The sequence below is a fragment of the Calonectris borealis genome, chromosome 39 (assembly GCF_964195595.1).
Source record: "Calonectris borealis chromosome 39, bCalBor7.hap1.2, whole genome shotgun sequence".
Classification (NCBI taxonomy): Eukaryota; Metazoa; Chordata; class Aves; order Procellariiformes; family Procellariidae; genus Calonectris; species Calonectris borealis.
In genome coordinates, this window is record NC_134350.1 from 332,563 (window position 1) to 348,342 (window position 15,780).

The following is a 15,780-nucleotide window of genomic DNA, read 5'->3' on the forward strand; positions in this document are numbered from 1 at the left end:
ACACCCATACAGCTCCTACGTTCCCATACAGCTTGCACAGGGCCGTATAGCCCTATACAGCCCCTATAGGTTCATATAGCGTGATGTAACCTTGTATAAACTCCCTATAGCCCAACACATTCTCGACAGCCTTTATAGATCCATAGTCTTCTGCAGGCCTATAGAGCCCATACGTCCCTATACAGCCTATATGGCTCCCTATGGCCTCCTACAGCCCCTATAGGTCCGTAGAGTCTCCAACAGCCCCCCAGAGCCCCACACAAGGTCCTGCCATCCCCCACCATTCCCTATAGCTCCTATAGGTCTCCAATGAGCTGGGACTGATGCCCTCAGACGAGCGGCACAAAACTGGGCTGTTTCCTTACAAATTTAATTGGGTGTTGGGGGGGCGGGGCCAAGGCACCAGAGGGGCGGGTCCCGGACACCTGGGTCCCCCGCCCCGTTAGGGGTCGGGGAGGTCGTCGGCGAGCAGCATGGGGGAGCCGAGCTGGAGGTCGCGTTGGAGGCTCTCGAGGGCGGCGGGGCTCAGGCGATGGACCTCCAGCCAATCGGCGAGCAGCGAGGCCGACAGCGGCGCCGAATCGCCCTGGCTGCGGTGGGGAGGGGGGGGGGGGTGTCCTCAGCCCGGACGCCGGGGTCCCCGCCCGGACGCCTGGGTCCCACCCCACCCGAATGGCTGTGTCCCCTCTCACCTGTCCTTGGTGTCCCCCACCATGTCCAGCGATTGGCTGAGGAACTCCTCCAGGTCGAAGCCCACCCCGTAGCCGGCCCCGCTCCCCTTGGGGGTCACCGAAAAGACGGGGGGCAGCAGGTCCTCCACCTATGGGGATGATGATGAGGATGGTCAACATGGAGGCCAAGCCATGACGCCTGGGTCCTCCCCAGCCGGGGGACACCTGGGACCCTCACCTGCGACTTGGAGAGCTGCTGGGTGACGGTGGCCACGTCGGGGTCCGCTGGGAGGGGGGCGGCGGGGAGCTCCGGCCATACCTCGGGGCCCGGCCAGGTTTCGGGGGGTCCCCCGCAAGGTTGGGGGCAAGGGGGAGGGGGGGCGGGGGGACGGGGAGGGGGCGGGGGGCGAGGTGGGGCCCCGTCCCGCATCTTGGTCCAACGCTCGAGGAGGTGGCGGTCATCGTCGGTGAGGACGAGCCCCCGGAGCCCCTCACCGCGGCCTCGGGGCTCGCGCCGCTCCCGCTCCCGCTGCTTCTTCTCCCGCTCCTTCGCCCGCTCCTGCCGCCGCCGGCGCTTCTCCTCCCGCTCCCGCTGCCGCTCCGCTGCTGTCACCGGCTTCCGGCCCTCCGGCGCCTCCGGGGCCGCGCACGGCGGCTCTGCGGGAGATGCAGGAGACCAAGCATGGAGACACCAACCCAACCCAACCACAACCAACCCCGACCAACCCCTGGAACCCATGAGACCAGGGATGGAGACACCAACCCAACCCAACCACAACCAACCCCAACCAACCCCTGGAACCCATGAGACCAGGGATGGAGCCATCAACCCAACCACAACCAACATCTGGTAACCAAGAATTTGGGAAGGAGCCACCAACCCAACCCTTTAACGCATCAGGAGACCCAGGCATCTGGGGATGGAGCCCCAAGCCCACCCACAGCCCCTCAGGGGACCCAGACACCCTGGCACCCATCACCTTTGCTCTTGTTCCTCATGGCCGACTTGAGCAGAGCAGCCTTGAGGGCGGCCTTGGTGTCGTCGGAGATGGCGCCATCCCGCTTGGGTGCCACGGGGGCCCCTGGCTCCGCCTTTACCCGGGGAGAGTCCATTGGGCAGTCAGGGGCAGGGGCGGGACCAGGGCTCGGCATGTCCACGTCGGCGCAGGGCCAGGCCGGGCCAACACTGGCCACCGTGGCATTGGACACATTGACGTTGGCCGTGTTGACGTTGGCCATGGTGGCATTAACGTTGGCTATGGCAGTGCTGGCCATGTTGACGTTGCTGTTGGCCACGGTGGCGCTGATGTTGGCCATGGCAGCATTGGCCATGCTGACGCTGGCCATATTGACGTTGGCCACGTTGACATTGGCCATGGCAGCACTGGCCACGTTGACACCGGCATTGGCCACATTGACGCTGGAGTTGCCCATGCTGACGTTGCCCATGTTGACGTTGGCCATGTTGACACTGGAGTTGGCCACGTTGACGTTGGCCATGTTGACATTGGCATTGGCCATGTTGACGTTGGCCACGTTGACATTAGTTGCGTTGACGCCAACATTGGCTGCGTTGATGTCGCCTATGGGGACGTTAACGTTGGCCACAGCACCGTTGGCCGCGTTGACGCTGACACCGGCCCCGCTGGTTGCGCTTTCGGCGCTGCCAGCCGGGGCGAAGGCAATTTGCCGCCGGATACCGTCGCGGCGGGCATGGAAGTCAGCGATCTCGGCCACGATGGCCGCCTTGATCTCCTCCTTGGTGAGTGCCCGGCGGTCAAAGGCGAAGTCAAAGGCGGGGACGCACTCGGGCTCGTCCTCGGGGTCGTGGTACTTGGCCAAAAATGGGTGCCGTAGCGCCTCGGCCACCCCCACCCGCTCCCGCGGGTCAAAGCGCAGCATTCGACCCAACAGCGCCAACGCTGCCGGCTCGGCGTCGCCGAAGAGGCTCTCCCAAGGCACCGCCGGCCGCGGCGGCAGGCTCTGCACGTACGCCCGCACCCGTTCGGCGCCGATGGCGGCCATGACGGTGGCCGGCGGTGTTCCCAGCACGGCCATGATGAGCTGCAGCTGGTGGACGTAGTTCCTGCCGGGGAAGAGCTGCCGGCGACCCAACATCTCGGCGAAGATGCACCCAACCGACCACATGTCGATGGCGCGGGTGTAGCGGTGGAGCGAGAGCAGCAGCTCCGGCGCCCGGTACCAGCGGGTGGCCACGTACTCGGTGAGGAAGGCCTTGGCGTGCCGTGGGTCAGCCCCCAACCCCCGGGCCATGCCGAAGTCGCCGATCTTCAGCTCGCAGTTCTCGTTCACCAAGAGGTTGCTCGGCTTCAGGTCGCGGTGGAGGACGTTGGCCGAGTGGATGTACTTGAGGCCCCGCAGGAGCTGGTAGAGGAAGTAGCGGACGTGCTCCAGCGTCAACGGCTGAGCCGAGTGGATGATCTGGTGGAGGTCGCTCTCCATCAGGTCCAGCACCACGTAGCTGCAGGCAGGAAGGGGGACCCAGGCGTCCGGGAGGGGCTGGAGACATCCCCATGGCCACCACCCCCACCCTGTGAACCCAGGTGGGCTCCATCCCACGTGTCCTGCTGCCCCCCAAGAGGATCCAGGTGTCCAGGGGGGGCTGGGAATGTCCCTAGGGGGGCCACCACCACCCAACGTCCCCAACTGGCCAAGTGGGCTCCATCCCACGTGTTCTCCTGCCCCACAAGAGCACCCAAGAGGGGATGGAGATGTCCCTATGGGGGCCACCACCACCTGATGGACCCAGGCATCTGGGGGGACACCAGGGGCGGGACCCAGGTGTCCAGGGCACGCACACGGAGCGGAACTCGCCGTAAGGGACGGTGGGCTTGAGGATGTCCTTGATGCCGATGATGTTGTCGTGCTTGAAGTGCTTCAGGATCTTCAGCTCCCGCAGGGTCCGCTTGGCGTTGGTCACCACGTCGAAGGCGTTGGGGATCTTCTTGATGGCCACCTGCTGGCCTGGCGTCCCGCGGACCCAGGCGTCCGGGGGGGGCTCGTCACCCGCCCCGGCGGCCCCCAGGGTGCCCACCCAAGCACCCAGAAAGGATCCAGGTGTCCGGGAAACTCCCACCCAAGGGGACCCAGGTGTCCGGGAACCCCCACCCACGTGGACCCAGGCGTCTGGGCGCCCCCTGATCTCCCACCCAAGGGGGCCCAGGTGTCCAGGCACCCCCCGATCTCCCACCCAAGGGGACCCAGGCATCCCGGGGGAACCCAGGCGTCTGGCTCACCGGTGTCGCGGCGGCGGGCGGAGCTGACGACGCCGTAGGCGCCGGTGCCGATGGTTTCGATGACCTCATACTCGTCCCCCACCTCGAAGGTGACGTCCAGCGCCCGCGCCTTCAGCAGGGCCAGGGGGCCCCCGCCGGCCCCCGAACCCCGCCCGGGGGGGTCCCGCCGACCGCTGGCCTCCGCCTCCGCCTCCGTCATGGCGCCTGCGCCACCTCGTCAGGGCACGGAACCGGGGACCCAGGCGTCTGCGCCCCACCCGTCCCGGGGACCCCCACGTCCCGGGGACCCCCATCCGCCCACCCCACACCCCATGGCGGCCCAGGGCGGGGCCGCGGTCGCCGTAGAGATGGGGAGGGGGCGGTCGCCATGGGGATGGGGCGGTTGCCATGGGGACGGGGCAGTTGCCATGGGGACGGGGGACCCCACCCTCCCCTGGGGACCACTCACCTCCCCACCCCCCGGCGCCGCCGCCCGCTCCCGCCGCTCCCCGCGGGGGCCCGGATATGGCGCCGCCCGGCCACGCCCCCCCTCCACGCCACCGACCAATCAGCGCCCCTCAGCCCGGCCACGCCTCCCCGTCCCGCCTGGCCACGCCCCTCCCCCAGCTCACTCAACCCTCCCGTTCCCCCGACCGCTTCCCCAGACCACGCCCTTCCCTGCCCTCCGGCCACGCCCCCGCCCTCACCGACCAATCAGCGCGCGGGAGAGGGGTGACTTAGAGGGCCACGCCCCCTTCCCCGTCTTCGCGCTGTTGCTATGGGGTGGCGTTGCCATAGGGAGGTGGTGGTGGTGGTGGGGGGCGGTTAAAGGAAGTGACGTCACAGCGGGCGGGGCTTCCACGCCGGACACGCCCCCTCCTCCCCGCTCCCTCAGCAGGTTGGGGGGCGCCTGGAGCGTCCCCGCTCTGTGGAGCCAGGCCTCGGGGCCCCGCAGCGGCCCACAGCCCCGGGAGGGCCCCAGGCCTCGGGGCCCCGCAGCGGCCCACGCCCCGCGACGATGCAGGCCAGCGCCAGCCCCTCGGGTAAGGCGGGGCCCGGGGGCCTGGGTGCCCTGAGACCCCCCACCGCCTGCGTCCCCCCCTGACCGGCCGTGTCCCCCCCCCCTTCCCCCAGGCTGCCCCATGGACGCCCCGACCGGAGCCGCTGAGGAGACCCCCAAGGAGCCGCCGGCAGGTGAGACCCCCCGGGGACCCTGCCAGGGTGGGGCAGAAGGGGGGACCCAGGTGTCCGGGACCCCCAACCCCTCCCAGGGTGGGGCAGAAGGGGGGACCCAGCGTCCAGGACCCCTTGACCCACGCCGGGGTGAGGTGGAAGAGGGGACCCAGGCGTTCAGGACGCCCAACCCCTCCCAGGGTGCGGCAGAAGGGGGGACCCAGGTATCCGGGACCCCCAACCCGTCCCAGGGTGGGGCAGGGGAGGGGACCCAGGCGTTCAGGACCCCTTGACCCACACCGGGACGGGGGTAGAGGAGGGTCCCCCCCATCCCCAGGGTCCCTGACGCCTCCCCCTGGTGCAGCCGGAGCCCCCCCCGGCCGCCCCTACATCTGCAGCGAGTGCGGCAAAGCCTTCGGCCAATGGTCGAAGCTGGAGCGTCACCGGCGCAGCCACACCGGCGAACGCCCCAACGCCTGCGGCGAGTGCGGCAAACGTTTCGCCCAACGCTCCCACCTGGCCCAGCACCTCCGGACCCACACCGGCGAACGGCCCTACAAGTGTGGCGACTGCGGCAAAGCTTTCGGTTGGAGCTCCAACCTGGCCCAGCACCGCCGCACCCACACCGGCGAGCGCCCCTACGCCTGCGCCGAATGCGGCAAAGCCTTCAGCCAAAGCACCAACCTGGTGAAACACCAGCGCGCCCACGCCGGCGAGCGACCCTACGCCTGCGGTCAGTGCCGGAAAGCGTTTTACCGCAGCTCCGATCTCCTCCAACACCAAGCCAGCCACTCTGGCGAACGACCCTACCGCTGCGGCCAATGCGGCAAGAGCTTCGCCCAACGCGCCAACCTCCTCAAGCACGGCAAGACCCACGGCGGCGAGAAGCCCTTCCGCTGCGGCGAGTGCGGCAAAGGCTTCGTCCAAAGCTCGGAGCTCATCCAGCACCAGCGCAGCCACAGCGGCGAGAAACCCTTCGCCTGCGCCGAGTGCGGCAAACGCTTTGGCCACGGGGCCACCTTGGCCAAACACCGGCGGTTGCATTTGGGTTTGCAACCGCACCGCTGCGGGGAGTGCGGGCGAGCCTTCGGGCTGCGCTCGGCGCTGGCGCGGCACCAACGGGCGCACGGGGAGGAGCGACCCTTCGCCTGCGGCGAGTGCGGCCAAGCCTTCGCCCTTCGCTCCAACCTGGCCCTGCACCGACGGACGCACGCCGGCGAGCGGCCCTACCGTTGCGGCGAGTGCGGCAAGGCGTTCGGCATGAGCTCCACCCTGGTGCGGCACCAGCGCATCCACACCGGGGAGAAACCCTACGGCTGCGGGGAATGCGGCCGGGCTTTCGTCCGCAGCGCCCACCTGGAGCAGCACCGGCGGACCCACACCGGCGAGCGGCCCTACGGCTGCGCCCGCTGCGGCCGGCGCTTCAGCCAGAGCTCCAACCTCATCACCCACGAGCGGGTGCACCTGGAGGAGGCCCACGGGGCGGCGCAGGGGTGGACGACTGCGGAGGCGTTGGAGGGGCACCTGAAGACCAAGACGTTGGGGGTTCAACCGGGTTTGGAGACATTGGAGAGTCAACCAGGCTTGGAGACGATGGAAGTTCAGCCAGGCTTGGAGATGATGGAGGGGCACCCAAAGACCAAGGCGTTTGGGATGCAACCAAGTGTGGACACGTTGGAGGGTCAACCAGCCATGGAGATGTCAGGCTTGGAGATGTTGGAGGAGCACCCAAAGACCAAGAGACTTGGGGTGCCCCAAGGTTTGGAGATGATGGAAGTGAAACCAGGCTTGAAGACATTGGGTGTTCAGCCAGGTTTGGAGACAATGGAGGAGCACCCGAAGACCAAGAGACTTGGGGTGCACCAAGGTTTGGAGACGATGGAGGAGCACCCAAAGACCACGAGACTTGAAGAGCACCCACACGTGGAGACGCTGGAGGTTCACCCAAGCTTAGAGGTGATGGAGAAGCACCCAAAGACCAGGAGGCTTGGGGCACCCCATGGTCTGGAGATGTCGGAGGCGCACCCGAAGCCCGGGAGCCTTGGGGTGCACCAAGGGTTGGAAACCGTGGAGGAGCACCCCAAGACCAGGAGCCCCAAGGACCAGCCACGACTTGGGGGGGCACCCCAAGGTGGAGCACCCCATGATGGAGCACCCCGAGGTGGGGCACCCCATGGTAGAGCACCCCATGATGGAGAACCCCGAGATGGGGCACCCCGAGGTGGGGCACCCCATGGTAGAGCACCCCATGATGGAGAACCCCGAGATGGGGCACCCCATGGTGGGGCACCCTGAGGTGGGGCCCCCCAAGGTGCTGGACCCCCGTGGGGCGGAGCCTCTCCCCAGGACCCAGGCGTCCTGAGGGGGTGGGGACAGACCCCCCCCTGCGATGCCATTGGCTGAGGGGTGGGTGTGGCTGGCGTGGGTGATTGGGCAGGGATGGGGGGGGGGTTGGGATTGGCCAAGAGCAAGGGGCAGGACTGACGTGGGATTGGAGGAGAGGGGGAATGCTGGCAGGGGATTGGCTGAGGGGAGGGGGGATACTGAGACGGGATTGGCTGAGAGCAGGGGGTGGGACTGATGTGGGATTGGCCATGAAGGGGGGGGGGGCGGGGTGGGACTGACACAGGATTGGGCAATAGCGGGGAGGGGGGAAAATACTGACAGGGGATTGGCCGAGATCCTGTGCAGCAGGATGCGGGGCGGGGGGAAGGCACAGCGCCATTGGCCGAGCTGTGGGAGCGCTCTGCTGCCATTGGCTGGGAGCTGTTGGGGGGGGAGGGGGGCGGGCCATAAATAAAAAGATGGTGAAACCCCAGAACCGGAGTGGTCGCTACCGGGGGGGCGGGGCTTGGGGTCCTGGGCGGGGTCAGAGAGAGACGGAGACGGAGACGCCCACTCGGCCATTTATTTCCCATTAACACTCGAAGGGGAGGAGAAAGGGGCGTGGCCACGCGAGGTACTGCCCCCCAGGAGCCCCGCCCCTTTTCCGGCGCGGGAGGGGCTGGAGAGGCCCCGCCCCCTGGCGGCAAGGGGGTGGGGGCGTGGCCGTGGCTAAGCCGTCCCGGCAGGGGCGGGGCCAGGGGTGGGCGGGGCCTGCGGGGAGGGGGCGGGACCGTGGCGGCGCTGGTGCTTGCGCAGCCCCGCCCGGGCCCCGAAGCGCTTGGGGCAGAGAGGGCAAGCGAAGGGGCGGGGCTCCAGGGAGGCGGGGTCGGGCGAGGCCACGCCCCCGGCGGCCGGGCACGCCCCTGGGGCTGTGATGGGGACAGCCATGTTGGTGGCGGCCATGTTTGGACCTCCGCTTGGGGCGGCCATACTTGGGGCAGCCACGTTGGGACCTCCGCTGGAGGTGGCCATGTTGGCGGCGGCCATTTTGGGACCTCCACTGGGGGCAGCCATGTTGGGGCCTCCACAGGCATCGGCCACGTTGAGGCTGCCACAGCCCATGGCTCCTCCGGCAGCCGCCATCTCGTGACCAGCTCCAGCGGCCATGACGGGCCCGGCTCCAGGGGCAGTGGCCATGCTGTGGCCGAGTCCAGCGGCCACATCGTGACCAGGCTGAGCACCCACGTCCTGCCCAGTAGCAGTGGCCACGTCACGGCCGGCTTGGGCAACCACGGTGTGGCCAGCTCTGCCGGCCACGTCATGGCCAAGTCTGGTGGCCATATTGTGGCCAGCTCCGGCAGCCACTTTGTGGCCAGGTTGGGCACCCACGTCATGCCCAATGCTGGCAGTCATGCCATGGCCAACGCTGGCGGCCATAGTGTGGCCAGGTTGGGCACCCACGTTATGCCCAATGCCAGCAGCGATGCCATGGACAATGCTGGTGGCCATACCGTGGCCAGGTTGACCACCCATGTCATGCCCAGCACCAGCAACCATGCCATGGCCAACGCCGGTGGCCATACCGTGGCCAGGTTGACCACCCAGGTCATGCCCAGCGCCAGCAGCCATACCATGGCCAACAACGGTGGCCATAATGTGGCCAGGTTGACCACCCATGTCATGCCCAGCACCGGTGGCCATGCCATGGCCAGCTCTGGCGGCCATACTGTGGCCAGCTCCAGCAGCCACGTCATGGCCAAGTCTGGTGGCCATGCCCTGACCGCTTCCAGCAATACTGAGGCCAGGTCCGGCAGCCATATTGAGGCCAGCGCCGGCGGCCATATTGAGGCCAGTGCCGGCGGCCATATTAAGGCCAGCCCCGGCAGCCACATCCGCTCCCCCGCTGGCGGCCATGTTGTCCCCGCCTCCCGCCTCCCTCTTCCCATGCGTCCTCTCATGCTTGCGTAGCCCCGAGGCCCCCCCGAAGCCCTTCCCGCAGCGCTCGCAGGTGTAGGGCCTCTCGCCAGAGTGCGTCCGCCGGTGCTTGCCCAGCGCCGCCCTCTCCCAGAAACCCTTCCCGCACTCCCCGCACCGCCAAGGCCGCTCGTCCGTGTGGCTCAGCCGGTGCCGCTTGAGGTCCCAGGAGGCCACAAAGGCTTTGCCGCACTCCCCGCACCGCCACGGCCGCTCGCCCGTATGGGTCCGCCGATGCACCGCCAGATCCGCCGGCTGCCGGAAAGCTTTGCCGCATTCTCCGCAGCCGTAGGGTTTCACGCCTTGGTGGGCGCGTTGGTGCCGGCGGTAGCTGGAGGGGTCGGAGAACATCCGCCCGCACTGGGGACAGAGGTAGGGACGTTCCCCGGTGTGGACGCGCTGGTGGCTCTGGAAGGAGGAGAGCTGGGTGAAGGCCTTCCCGCAGGTCCCGCAGGCGTAGGGCTTGCGGGGGGCGTGGATGCGCTGGTGGCAAGCGAGGGAGGAGGAACGGCCGAAGCTCTTCCCGCACTCGGCGCAGAGGAAGGGCCGCTCGCCCGTGTGGCTGCGCTGGTGGTTGCGGAGGTCCTTGCGCTCGGCGTAGGCTTTGGGGCAGGCGCCGCAGCGGTGGGGACGCAAGCCGGTGTGACCGCGACAGTGTTTGCGGTAGACAGAGGGGTCGGCAAAGGATTTGGGGCAATCCGGGCAGGAGAAGGGACGTTCGCCGGTGTGGGCGCGTTGGTGGATGGTCAGCTTGGAGAGGGTGCCGTAGGACTTGGGGCAGGCGGCGCAGGGGAAGGGGGGAGCGGGGCGGGGGCAGGCAGAGCAGGGGGCGTCCGTGGCGGTGGCATCTCCAGATGCTTTGGATGCGGACGTGGTGGTGGCGGCATCTCCGGATGTTTCGGGTGTGGATGTGGTGGTGGTGGTGGCATCTCCGGATGCTTTGGGTGCATCTATCGCAGCACCAGCACCGCCGGATGTGCTGGTGGCGGCACCTCCGGGTGCTTCAGATGCATCCATCGTGGTGGTGGCATTGCTGGAGACAGTGGCACCTCCGGATGCTTTGGACATGGCTATCGTAGCAGTGGGACCTCCAGATGCTTTGGATGCAGCCCTCGTGGCGGTGGCACCTCTGGACCTGGTGGTGGTGGCACCTCTGGACCGGGTGGTGGTGGTGGTGGCACCTCCAGCTGTTTTGGATGTGTCCACCATGGTGGTGGCATCTCCGGATGCTTTGGATGCATCTGTCGTGGTAGCAGTGCCTCCAGACGTGGTGGTGGTGGCACTTCTGGACCTGGTGGTGGTGACACCTCTGGACCTTGTGGTGGTGGCACCTCTGGACCTGGTGGTGGTGCCCACAGAAGTGGCGGACATATCCATCGTGGTGGTGGCACCCCCAGGTTCTTTAGAGACATCCACTGTGGCAGTAGCATCTCCAGATGTTTCAGAAACATCTGTCATGGTGATGGCACCTCCGTATGCAGTGGTGGTGGCACCTCTGGACCTGGTGGTGGTGGTGGTGGCACCTCTGGACCTGGTGGCGGTGGCACCCATGGAGGTGGTAGGTGCAGCCGTCGTGGTGGTGGCACCTCTCGACCTGGTTGCGGTGGCACTTCTGGACCTGGTGGTGGCACCTCCGGAGGTGGTGGACACATCCATCGCGGTGGTGGCACCTCTGGACCTGGTGGCAGTGGCACCTCCGGATGTGGCGGCGGTGGCGGCATCTCTAGACCTGGTGGTGGTGGTGCCACTTCCAGACGCGGTGGACACGTGTGTCTGGGCGTGGCGCAGGGCCCGCGGCGGGGTGGGGAAGGTGGTGGCGCAGGTGGGACACTTGTAGCGGCTCCCCGACTTCACGTAGGCGGGCGGGGCAGGGGGGTCCCCAGGGGTGTCGTCACGGAGGTCCCCACGGGAGACGACTTGGAGGTCTGCTTGGGTGTCATCTTGGAGGTCTTGGTGGGTGTCACCTCGGGGGGTCTCGTGGGTGTCATCATGGAAATCCCCAGGGGTGTCACCTTGGAGGTCCCCATGGGTGTCACCTCGGACACTGCTGTGGGTGTCATTGCTGATGTCCCCAGGGGTGTCATCAAGGGCATCATCGTGGAGGTCCCCAAGGGTGCCATCACGGCCATGGGTGCCACCACCAACGTCCCCACGGGTGCCACCACCGACGTCCCCACGGGTGCCATCACCGACGTCCCCACGGGTGCCACCATGGACGTCCCCACGGGTGCCACCACCGACATCCCCATGGGTGCCACCATGGACGTCCCCATGGGTGCCACCACCGACTTCCCCATGGGTGCCACCACCGACGTCCCCACGGGTGCCACCACTGACGTCCCCATGGATGTCCCCACCTGGACCCTCCTGGTGCTCCTCCATGGCCCCCTGCGGACACACCACCACGTTGGGGGGGGGAGGGGTGGCACCCGGGTCCCCCCATCCCCCGCCCCGCTCCCGTTTTACACCGATTTTGCGCCGTTTTGCCCCGTTTTGCACCCGGGGTGTCACCCCACTTCCCCCATCCCCCCCCCCCAACAGGCCGCCCCTCCCCCCCTTTGTCGGCCGGCAAGATGGCGGCACGGGTGGGGGAGGGGCGTTGCAATGCACCACGGGAAGGGGGGGGCAACGCGCGAGGGGTGTTGCAATGCACCCTGGGGGGAGGCAATTTGGGGGGGGGCATGCAATGGGGGGGCCGCAATGCACCATGGGAAGGGGGCTGCAATGGGGGGAGGGGGGGTCTGTGCAATGCCGCAAGGGGGGAGGGGGTGCAGTTTGGAGGGGGGGAGGTCCGTGCAAGGGGGGGGGGCGCGATGCACCACGGGAAGGGGGGTGCAATGCGGGGGGGGGGGCTGCAATGCACCATGGGAAGGGGGGTGCAGGGCGGGGGGGGGGGGTACGCACCCCGGGGCGGGGGTGCAATCTGGGGGGGGGGAAGGGGGGGATGTCCTGTGCAATGCGGGGGGGCCGCAATGCACCCCGGGAAGGGCCGTGCAATGCGGGGGGGGCTGCAATGCACCACGGGAAGGGGGGGTGCAGGGCCGGGGGGGGGCCGCGATGCCCGGGGGAGGTGGGGGGGGGGTCCCGTCTTTACCTGGGGGGGCTCCGCTGCGGGCGCGGCGGGCGCTAGGACCGCGGGGGGGGCGGGACGGAAGCGGGAGGGGCGTGGCCCCCCTCCGTGTGGGAGGGGCGTGGCTTCCGGGCGGTGGGGGGAGGGGGAACGGAAGGGACGGGGCTACTGGTGGCTTCCGGTCTCCCCTCAACAAAAGGAGGTGCCGGTGCGGGGTCGGGGGGAGGGGCGGGGGTTTGGGGGGGGCCCTGGACCCCCCCCGGAGGGCGTGGGGTCCCCTCATGGGGGGGAGGGGCCATGGGGGGGCGGGACCCCCCCAGATTGGAGGGTCGGGGGGGGGGGGGGTCGGGGGGGTCCTCACGTTTTGGGGGGGCACTGGGGGGGGTTTTCGGGGTCCCCCTCCCCAATTTAACCCTTTGTCTTCCAGCCACCCCCCCCCACCGTTTGGAGCCCGGTGCATCGTGGGACGCCGAGAGACCCCCAGGTGGGTGGCAGGGGGTCCCGTGGGGGTGGTGCTGGGCACCTGGGTCCCCTCCCGGGCGCCTGGGTCCCCCCATCTCACCCCCGCTCCGTCCGTCCCCCCCAGCCATGGCGGCGTCGCCGGTGCCGTCCCCCGAACGTCTGTGCGCGCCCGCGGCGGCAGCAGCGGCGGGCGAGCGTCGTTACCGGTGCGGGGAGTGCGGGAGGAGCTACCGGCACGCCGGGAGCCTGGTCAACCACCGCCGGAGCCACCAAACCGGCGTCTACGGCTGCGGCGCCTGCGGCAAACAGCTCTACAACCTCGCCGCCCTCAACAGCCACCGCCGCGCCCACCGGCGCGCGCAGGCGGACGGACGGACAGACGACGGTAACGAGGCAGCGGCATCAGCGGGACGGCTGTACGGCTGCGGGGAGTGCGGCCGGCGGTACCGGCACCGGGGTAGCCTGGCCAACCACCGGCACACCCACCGCACCGGCGTCTTCGCCTGTTCCCTCTGCCCCAAACACTTCCCCAACCTGATGGCGCTGCGCACCCACGCCCGGGGGCACCGCCGGGGACGGCGGGCTGCACCGCGACGCGTGGCTGACGCCGCCACCGCCGCCGAGCGGGTGTACCGGTGCGAGGTGTGCGGGAAGACCTACCGGCACTCGGGCAGCCTGATCAACCACAAGCAGACGCACCAGACGGGCGATTTCGGCTGCAGCCTCTGCACCAAACGCTTCTCCAACCTGGGCGCATTGAAGGGACACCTGCGGGGACACCGCCGGCGGCGTCACCGTCACCACCACCGCCGCAACGGCTGCGCCGCGCCACCGCCGACACCGCCGCCGCCGCCTGGCATCTACCAGTGCTCGCTGTGCCCCAAGGAGTTTGGCGGCCTCCCGGCGCTGCAGGCGCATTTCCGCCGGCACAGGCGGCCGCGGGGTGTTGCGGGTGAGGAAGAGGAGGAGGAGGAGGAGGAAGAGCGGCCCTTCCTCTGCAGCCTGTGCGGCGGCATCTTTCCCGGTGAGGCCGACCTGGCGCGGCACCACCGGCAGGAGCACGCGGCAGTGTCGGCGGTGCCGGCGGCGGTGCCGGAGGGGTGTTGGGGGGAGGCGGCGGGCGACGAGTTGTGGCACATCTGTGGCTACTGCGGGCAGCCCTTCGCCGACCTGGAGAGCCTGCGGGAGCACAGCCGGAGCCACCGCGCCGAGGAGGCGGCCGCCCTGGCCGACGTGGCGGGGGGTGAGCGGCGGCCCTACGCCTGTAGCGTGTGCGGGAAGACCTACCGCCACGGCGGCAGCCTGGTCAACCACCGGCAAACCCACCAGACCGGTGTCTTCCCCTGCGCCGTCTGCGCCCGACGCTACCCCAACCTCGCCGCCTACCGCAACCACCTCCGCAACCACCCCCGCTGCAAGGCGGGACCCCCGGCGGCACCGCCGGCAACACCGGGTGGGGAACCGGCATGCGATGCCTGTGCTGGCGAGGAGGAGGAGGAGGAGCGGCAACAGGCGGCGGCGCGGCCCTTCCGCTGCGAGGTGTGCGGCCGCAGTTACAAGCACGCTGGCAGCCTGGTCAACCACCGGCAGACCCACACCACCGGCCTCTTCCGCTGTGCCGCCTGTCACAAGGCCTTTTACAACCTGATGGCCTTGAAGAACCACCGGCGCACCCACGCTGAGCGCCGCCGGCACCGCTGTGGCCTCTGCCCCAAGGCTTTCCGCCTGCGCCGGCAGCTCCTGGGCCACCAGCGCCTGCACCCCCCTGCCACCGGCGACCTACAGGCGGACGAGGGGCTGCCAGCGCAGCCAGACTTGGTGGAGATGGTGTCGGAGGACTCACCAGTGCCACCAGCCGCGTTACGGGTGGCGGAGGTGTCTATGGGATACCTGGATGGGATGGAGATGGTGTTGGAGGACTCTTTGGCACCACCGACCACATTACAGGCGGTGGAGGGACCTCCAGGACACTTAAACACAATGGAGACGGTGTTGGAGGACTCCTTGGTGCCACCGACAACGTTACAGGTGGAGGAGAAGTCGGTGGGACACCTACACGCGATGGAGACGGTGTTGGAGGACTCTTTGGCACCACCAACAACATTACGGGCGGCAGAGGTGTCTGTACAACACCTAGACAGGATGGAGACAGTGTTGGAGGACTCCTCGGTACCACCAACAACGTTACAGGTGGAGAAGTTTGTGGGACACCCGGATATAGTGGAGGCGGTGTTGGAGGACTCCTTGGCACCACCAACCACGTTACAGGCGGCAGAGGCGTCTATGGGACACCTGGACGCGATGGAGACGGCGTTGGGGTCCCCCTCGACACCCCAAACCGCGTTGTCGGCACTACAGGCGTCTCCAGGACACCTGAACACACCGGTGACGGTGTTGGAGTCCTCCCCGTCACCCCAGACGGCATTATCGGCATCAGGGGCATCCCCGGTGCACCCCAACCCGCGGGAAACAGGGTGCGAGTCCTCCTCGGCGTCCGACCACGTGGGACAGCCGGACATGGCGGTAACGGTGTTGGAGTCCTCCCCGGTGCCTGCCACGCTGCCCCGCGGCCCCCCGAGCGCCCGTCGGACGGCCACCAAGTCCTCCCCGGTCCCCCGGCCCATGGCACCAGCGCGGTGTCACCCCGCACAGGCGGTCGGGGGACCGCGCCGGGGGTCCCGACCCCCCCCCCACCGCCCCACTGCCACCCGTCACCGCTCCCCCGGGGGTGCTGAGGCTGATGGGTGAGGGGGTTGTTCCGGGGGGTGGTAGGGGGGTTGCGGACCCCGTTTCCCTCCCCATGATTAAATTTGGGTTGTTTTTGGAGCGGTTTTGGGTGGATTTTGGTTTTCTGTGGGGCGTGACCCTG

At 68.6% G+C, this 15,780-nt stretch overlaps 4 protein-coding genes across 9 annotated transcripts; 2 read left to right on the forward strand and 2 right to left on the reverse strand.

The window, feature by feature from the left end:
* Positions 1-353: 353 nt before the first annotated feature.
* MAPK7 (mitogen-activated protein kinase 7) lies at positions 354-4,166 on the reverse strand. Of its 4 annotated transcripts, XM_075135345.1 has the most exons (6): positions 3,929-4,166; positions 3,491-3,656; positions 1,652-3,153; positions 910-1,328; positions 693-820; positions 354-590 (listed from the first exon to the last, which is right to left on the reverse strand). In XM_075135345.1, the coding sequence occupies exons 1-6, from the start codon at positions 4,125-4,127 to the stop codon at positions 443-445; spliced, it is 2,562 nt and encodes an 853-aa protein (XP_074991446.1). In that variant the 5' UTR covers positions 4,128-4,166; the 3' UTR covers positions 354-442. The 4 variants fall into 4 exon arrangements, with proteins under 4 accessions (XP_074991446.1, XP_074991447.1, XP_074991445.1 ...); XM_075135346.1 differs by lacking the exon at positions 3,491-3,656 and having other exon boundaries at positions 3,929-4,017; XM_075135344.1 differs by lacking the exon at positions 3,929-4,166 and having other exon boundaries at positions 3,491-3,904.
* Positions 4,167-4,786: 620 nt separating this feature from the next.
* Positions 4,787-7,522, forward strand: ZNF629 (zinc finger protein 629). 3 transcript variants are annotated; one of them, XM_075135350.1, is made up of 4 exons: positions 4,787-4,950; positions 5,042-5,101; positions 5,445-7,211; positions 7,287-7,522. In XM_075135350.1, the coding sequence occupies exons 1-4, from the start codon at positions 4,926-4,928 to the stop codon at positions 7,373-7,375; spliced, it is 1,941 nt and encodes a 646-aa protein (XP_074991451.1). In that variant the 5' UTR covers positions 4,787-4,925; the 3' UTR covers positions 7,376-7,522. The 3 variants fall into 3 exon arrangements, with proteins under 3 accessions (XP_074991451.1, XP_074991452.1, XP_074991450.1); XM_075135351.1 differs by having other exon boundaries at positions 7,302-7,522; XM_075135349.1 differs by having other exon boundaries at positions 5,445-7,522.
* A 457-nt stretch (positions 7,523-7,979) lies between these two features.
* Positions 7,980-12,576, reverse strand: ZNF668 (zinc finger protein 668). The gene is made up of 2 exons (XM_075135334.1): positions 12,474-12,576; positions 7,980-11,767 (listed from the first exon to the last, which is right to left on the reverse strand). The coding sequence occupies exon 2, from the start codon at positions 11,759-11,761 to the stop codon at positions 8,135-8,137; it is 3,627 nt and encodes a 1,208-aa protein (XP_074991435.1). The 5' UTR covers positions 11,762-11,767; positions 12,474-12,576; the 3' UTR covers positions 7,980-8,134.
* Positions 12,577-12,595: 19 nt separating this feature from the next.
* ZNF646 (zinc finger protein 646) lies at positions 12,596-15,742 on the forward strand. Its single transcript, XM_075135342.1, has 3 exons — positions 12,596-12,651; positions 12,877-12,933; positions 13,036-15,742. The coding sequence occupies exon 3, from the start codon at positions 13,038-13,040 to the stop codon at positions 15,657-15,659; it is 2,622 nt and encodes an 873-aa protein (XP_074991443.1). The 5' UTR covers positions 12,596-12,651; positions 12,877-12,933; positions 13,036-13,037; the 3' UTR covers positions 15,660-15,742.
* The last annotated feature ends 38 nt before the right edge of the window (positions 15,743-15,780 follow it).